The following is a 6,812-nucleotide window of genomic DNA, read 5'->3' as shown; positions in this document are numbered from 1 at the left end:
TTCGCCTGCGCGTGCAATAAAATGGATCCGTGTCTTCATCATGCTAACGCATTTTGACAAAATAACGTCAATTCGAACATGTTTCGAGAAGATTAGCAAATGCATAGGATGATCTAGGCAATATTCGTTGAAAATGCACTGACATCGTTAAAAAGAATAAGGTCAAGGACCATAGGATCAATTTTCGTTTTGCTAACTTATGTCCTGTTTCAACCCAATGTAATAGAATGAACATCTCGTGAACATTTTGAAAGTATGCGCTCCAGAAGCTTTTTAAGATTGAGCTACTGTTGAGCTCAACCAATTCATTCAATACATCTATCTAGGCTCAAGCGAAAGAACGAATTATTAATGGACTAATATTTTAACCACATTTCTAGTGGAAGCATGGTAAAAATGATTATACTGTAGTATAGGAGTCTCGACATCGATAATTATAATACACCGGCATAATTTGTGGTATATTGTGCTTATGATGCGAGCTAGTGGCTGCTGAGTCGTTAAATGAGTAATTGTAGTAGCTTGATACTGTAGTACTAAACCATCTTATTGACAAATGAAAAGAGATTTTTTGTTATTTTCTGCACCATGTTCATTCTGATTAGACATCACGTCAGGAGCAAGTACACCATTGTACAGTATATTACTAGTGAATTTATTATCAAAATTGTTATGTAATGGCTATCATTTGTATTGATAATATCAAGGCAACATAGTATTCGACTAGAGGACTGGCCGATCAAAAACGTATTTCCATTAATATCTTATCCTATCGACACAATAACAAACTAATAAGAGAATAAATAGTGTTGTAACTCAATTAAATTCCTGTGGAAGCGCGCACGTTCTACTCAGAGTTTATAGCAAGTTTTAGTCTTCCTTGAAGTGAATGAAAATGATCTTTAGAAGTCGAATAGCTCCTCAGTAAGAAGAGAAATTACGAACACGCACACCTTTGCGAGGAATCTTCCATAAATACTCCTACTATCCAATACGCCATTTGCGTACACTATCAAATTCCCTCATGTCAATTAATATACTGTACAGGTCGCATCTATATTTATACCTACGATGCCTATTCGCTGGCAAATGCTATAACGCAGGTATTTTTTTTTCAAGTTAGCCTCATCTAATCCCCCATATTTAATAAAATTATCATCAAAGCATAATAATTCGATTGTTGCATTGCTTTCTGGTTTCAACTAATCTTGCAAGATACATACGTTTAGCAGTGAAAGGTACTGCAATACTCCTATTCCAATACGCAATATAACAACTTTACTGTGGGAAGATATGATCTCATACCACATTAACTCCAATTTCTTAGGGTAATTTTTAAACGATTAATACCCTTTCAAGTACTATAGACCGCAATTTAGATAGGCTTCAAAAGAATTGTAGCCCTGATATTAAACTCGTATGACTTTGTATTTTATCAAAGTCTAAAAGTCTAATAATATAAGCACACAAGCTGGTTCTTCTGCTATATACAGTATAGCGCCAATTTCATCCTAATTCCTGTACATTTAATAGATGTACAGTATGTTTTTATATGAGAAATTTTTAAAATGGCTGAAAAAGTCTAGAAAAACAAGATCTTTTTGCAAAGGCTACTTCTGCCTACTTGGATAATTTATTTCTGGCAATAGAGCATGTATAATTGCCATACTGAATGCAGCGTTGTAAAAGCCTTGCATGACCACAAAATTATGAACTTAATTTAAATTTTATTTAAAGGAAATAGTATAAAACTGGCCAGCCAATACCGGTAAGGGCTGCATTACCGGCTTTGGCCGTAACATAGCGACTATGAACTGCAGTGGCTGTTATACAGTATGGGGAGATGAGCGATACCAGAGAATCTAGAGCAATGAGTTTATTGATCATTTTGGCTTGCAAATTTTCTGCAAAATGCGATGGTGAATACGAGCAAATTGCCACAATTTTACCTGTCGCATAATTTTGAGATCATTAGCCGTTCAGTAGCAGGGACTTCTTAACAGTATTTATCTCTCACCCTTGCACCGCAATACTCAACAAATTCTTTACCCTCCCCGTCTTTAACATGCTGTGCTTAGTACTTTTTAATTATTGAATTATTAAAGAAGTATAAAAGCTTGCAAATTTTCTGCAAAATGTGAATATGAGAAAATTGCCACAATTTTACCTGTCGCATAATTTTTGAGATCATTAGCCGTTCAGTAACAGTATTATTAACAGTATTTATCTCCCTTTCACCGTAATACTCAACAAATTCTTTACCCTCCCATCTTTAAGATACTGTGCTTAGTACTTTTTAATTATTTAATTAATAAAGAGGTATAAAAGCTTGCAAATTTTCTGCAAAATACGATGGCAAATACGAGCAAATTGCCACAATTTTACCTGTCGCATAATATTGAGATCATTAGCCGCTCAGTAGCAGGGACTTCTTAACAGTATTTGCCTCTCTCCCTTGCACCGCATACTCAACAAATTCTTTACCCTCCCGTTTTTAAGATGCCGTGCTTAGCACTTTTTAATTATTTAATTACTTAATAAAGAGGTACATGTCCCCGGCAGTAGAGAGCAGTTAATAAAGTTAGCATAGCTTGTTCGGCAGCTATCGTGGAGTATCGCAATCAGTCTCAATCATTATGGGTCCAAATTGCAACATGAATTGTCGTTCACTAGTAGAATACGAGTAGATTAAATGCCATTTGCTTCGTTATTACCTTCACTTTAAATAAACTGACCACCTCTTAATTAGGTTGATAATTTACATTCTTCCGCAGATCGACAGACTAGTTTACGACAGGGCTTCGTGAGCACCGTCCTGGGATCAAACTGAACTCAACAAATTTCATTGGCACTTTGTAAAACTACATCATGTCTCCATGGACGCTCGCAATTACAATACTAGTACATGTGTTGCGGTTTTGTGAATATTTTATTTCTTATTAACTTAATCTACAGTAATCTAATAATGAGTGGTACAGTACATTATGTACTGTATTGTACTGTACAGTACAGTACAGTACCGTACTGTACTGATGATTGACTGTAGGGTATGTACTGTACTGTATTGTACTGTACACTGTACAGTACTAGGCAAGAGACAGGACGAAACTCCTAGCACAAACAGAAATGTTCATTTGTCTTGTTTAGTACTTTATTAGTTGATCCGCTCGTAGACCCTAGGATACAAAACGAATTGATCAGTTTTAACCTTAATTAATTCATTGCTTTTCTTTCTTTTCTCATCATCGTAGCGGTAAGCTTGTCAAATATCTGCTATCAGTCGAACCTATAAACTGAAAAAGTTTATTACTGTCCTGTGTATTTGAAAATAAATAAAAAGAAGTGACTTTGAGTCAGTCAGTTGTAGCCAGCCGTTGGTGGTCAAGAGTAAAGTCAAAGTTCGGATTCTCTTCTGTTCTTTTTGCATCAATTCTTTTATAACCAAAGCGTGGACCGCCGTTTTCGGGCCATCCCATTTTCCATCGTCATACTGTTCAGTTCAGTTACTTCAGGGCATACAGTGTACTGTACTAAAGGTAGAAAACTTCAACACATTTTAATTTAAATTTTGAACTATCAATTTAACCTCGCAGGAAAGGTCACGGCACAAAGGCTGACCGTGGTTTACAGTACACTGTACTGTAGATTACAGTACAGTGTACGCCGTGTACAGTACAGGACTTGACCCGTTTGCGCACCCCCGGGATCCCCACACTAGCAGCCCATTCGATCTTGTAACGTTATCAAAGCTCTATTTGATTGGTAGATAAAATCATGCTACTATTTCAATCCATTCTTCTTCTATCACGTGCCTCAACATTTCCACACACTTGGTAAGGTCGAAAAGAAAATGAAGAATTAATAAATACAGGTGGTAGTCTGGTACCATGGTACCAGAGTTGCACAGCCACTGACTGCTGCCCATTTTTTAGAGACCCTTCAAAGTCTCTACTCTCGACTGCACATCATGACAATCGATCAACAGTTCAATCCAATATCATTGAAAGGTCTCCTTTAAAAATAGGTAACTTTTATTGGGTAAAGGTCCACACAGTATCATGATGATACTGGAAGTTGGAGCCATCACACGTGAATCAAGTACCATTCTGTGTATGGTGTGACAAGATGGGGGTAGTCCCTCATAACCTTGAAACCTGTCAGTCTTAGATTACTTTAGTACTGCACAGGCGCTCTAGTCGCGTGCTCTGGTACGTGTTTAGTGTACACTGACACCTACTGCACTCGTCACTCTGACTAGTGACTACTCAGTATACTGTACTGTACTGCACCGTTCTCACGCCTACAGTACATACACTGTAGGACAGGGTGAAATGCCAGAAGTGCTACAGTATGACCCCATGTTGAACCATATGGGCAGATCAGTACAGTATAGTGAAATTGTACTACCGCTCAGTCCATTTATCGCGGCAGCGTGACGGTCAGCCTTCATTTAACAGATCACTTCGCATCGTTCCTCTTGCAACGGAGTAAAGAGAAAGTGAAAAATTATTTCCATCCATTGCAGTCAAATCTTGTAGCAACATGGATTTGGTATTGGATTTTTGTGATCAATACTTTCTAACACCGTATATCTACCCTAGCCATTGGTCTGAAGATTGGATTGTTCGTCAAGCAATCTCGCTATACCTTATCACCACCATTGGCGGTGGCCTTTTGTATTATCTCACCGCCACCTTGAATTACTGGATGGTCTTCGATCATGATCTTGAAAAGCATCCTCATTTCTTGAAAGATCAAGTGCGCTTAGAGATTAAAACTTCACTGGAAGCGATACCGATCATGTCGTTTTTAACAGTAGTCGCTTTCTTATTGGAAGTACGCGGTTATTCACAATTGTATGACGATATCAATTTGTATGGAGGAATTGGTTTTGCAATCTTTAGCATGGTATCCTTTCTCTTATTTACTGATATGGGCATTTATTGGATTCATCGTTTCTTGCATACACGTTATGTTTATAAGTATATCCATAAACCACATCATAAATGGAAGATTGCCTCGCCATTTGCTAGCCATGCTTTCCATCCGATCGATGGTTTCATGCAAAGTTTACCCTATCACATTTATCCCTTTCTTTTCCCTTTGCATAAGTTGACCTACTTAGGTCTCTTTGTTTTCGTCAATATTTGGACCGTCTCTATCCACGATGGCCATTGTCGTGTACCGGCATTACTTCGATCGGTCGTCAATGGCTCTGCCCATCATACTGATCATCACGTTTACTTTGATTATAATTATGGTCAATTTTTCACCTTGTGGGATAAACTTGGTAAATCTTATCGCCATCCTAGTTCATTCGATGGCAAGGCTCCACTAGATGAAGTGAAGCGCCTACTGGACAAACGCGATAAATCCCAGTAAAGGCGCTATGAATCAGAACCCAATAATAAAAGTGTCAACGATAAAAGAATCGAGCAATGTAAAGCAAAGTTGCCTTTTGGACTATCATGAGTAACCTTTGCTTTCATAAGCGAATTAATCTTATTTATCACTACATTCTCCTGGTGGCTTTTTTACATTATATATATCTTCATATTATCCATTACCTCTTAAATTAATAATCAAATCAATTAGAATGACATTAGGACCACAGTTGATTTTGCATTGAGTATTCTTGAACTTTGTCAACAACTGCCGTATCTTCTTATCCACTCAACATAAATGGAAATACACCCGTGAGTGTAACTGTAGGTTGAACTATCGTCACTGGCATAGCAACAAACATAATTTTACTTTTATTACTGTGTACCTCTCAGCTATGCCGACTGCTTCCTCCTGTGCAATTCAGTTAGTGCGTTACGACATAACATTGAATCATCCAAAGATTCAACGTACACATTCACTGGTAATCTTTCCAGTGAGTAAGAATACGGCTTTTACAAGTTAACTTTAGTTGCGTAGCTATCAGAACCAAACCTCTAGGATAATTTAATGGTATTGCTTTATTATTGCTTGGATTAACCCCACGTAGATAATACGTCATTTTACAATTTGTTACTACCCATACGATGATGCAATAGATCGATTTGTGCACGGCTTGTAGCTAGCAGAATATCAACCGTGGCCTGATCGCAACAATGAAAACCATATGTTCCATGGCTGTTCAACTCCTCGACTACTGGTGTTCTACTGTACAAGTGTGCAACGCCATAATAAAATACTTGGCGATGACATCATACGTTAACTGAAAATAGATTTAGCAATAGGCAGATACCTATCGGAATGAGAATAGGAAATTGCATCGCCCTGCCTCTTGCTGAAGATATTGGCTAAATTATTTGTAATACATAAGTAGATGAATATTATGCTAGCATCCGCTATATAAAACTCTTACATACGTATCTGATACCGTAAAAGTTTTGGCACTTTATTACAGTATTTTCGATTACGATATTTTTTCTCCTTGTGGTAATGGATACGAAGGGATGAGAGCTGCTGTTAGCGTCAATCCCTCGTCGATTTGCTACAACCCGACTGACGAATGATCACTATTATTAATTAATTGATTTATTTAACTATATTGTATTGATGAAGATATTCTAAATATTTCGGAATAAGTATCTTTGGCCAGGTTTCTTGTCGTAATGTTTGTTACGTTATTACAGCCTTATAGCATATTGCGATGGCAAGCTAGCTAACTACAAAATATTTGCAAAATCTAAATTTTTTCTATCGATATCAAAGCTTCGATTTAGTGATGTATTTATAAATGCAGTAGAAATGGGCACTGTTAACATCGCTATGCTATTTATAGAAAAAATATTATCCTCTGTTATTACGTAAAATCGACT

At 37.2% G+C, this 6,812-nt stretch overlaps 1 protein-coding gene across 1 annotated transcript; it reads left to right on the top strand.

Annotated features, from left to right (window-relative positions):
• Positions 1-4,542: 4,542 nt before the first annotated feature.
• TRIADDRAFT_18639 (uncharacterized protein) lies at positions 4,543-5,382 on the top strand (the record flags this gene model as incomplete). Its single annotated transcript, XM_002108408.1, has 1 exon — positions 4,543-5,382. One exon carries the CDS (start codon positions 4,543-4,545, stop codon positions 5,380-5,382), a length of 840 nt encoding a protein of 279 aa, XP_002108444.1.
• Between the last annotated feature and the right edge of the window lie 1,430 nt (positions 5,383-6,812).

Source organism: Trichoplax adhaerens, genomic scaffold (genome assembly GCF_000150275.1).
Source record: "Trichoplax adhaerens TRIADscaffold_1 genomic scaffold, whole genome shotgun sequence".
Taxonomy (NCBI): Eukaryota; Metazoa; Placozoa; class Uniplacotomia; order Trichoplacea; family Trichoplacidae; genus Trichoplax; species Trichoplax adhaerens.
The sequence above is the reverse complement of the archived record's forward strand: the minus strand, read 5'-3'. Positions and strand labels throughout refer to the sequence as shown.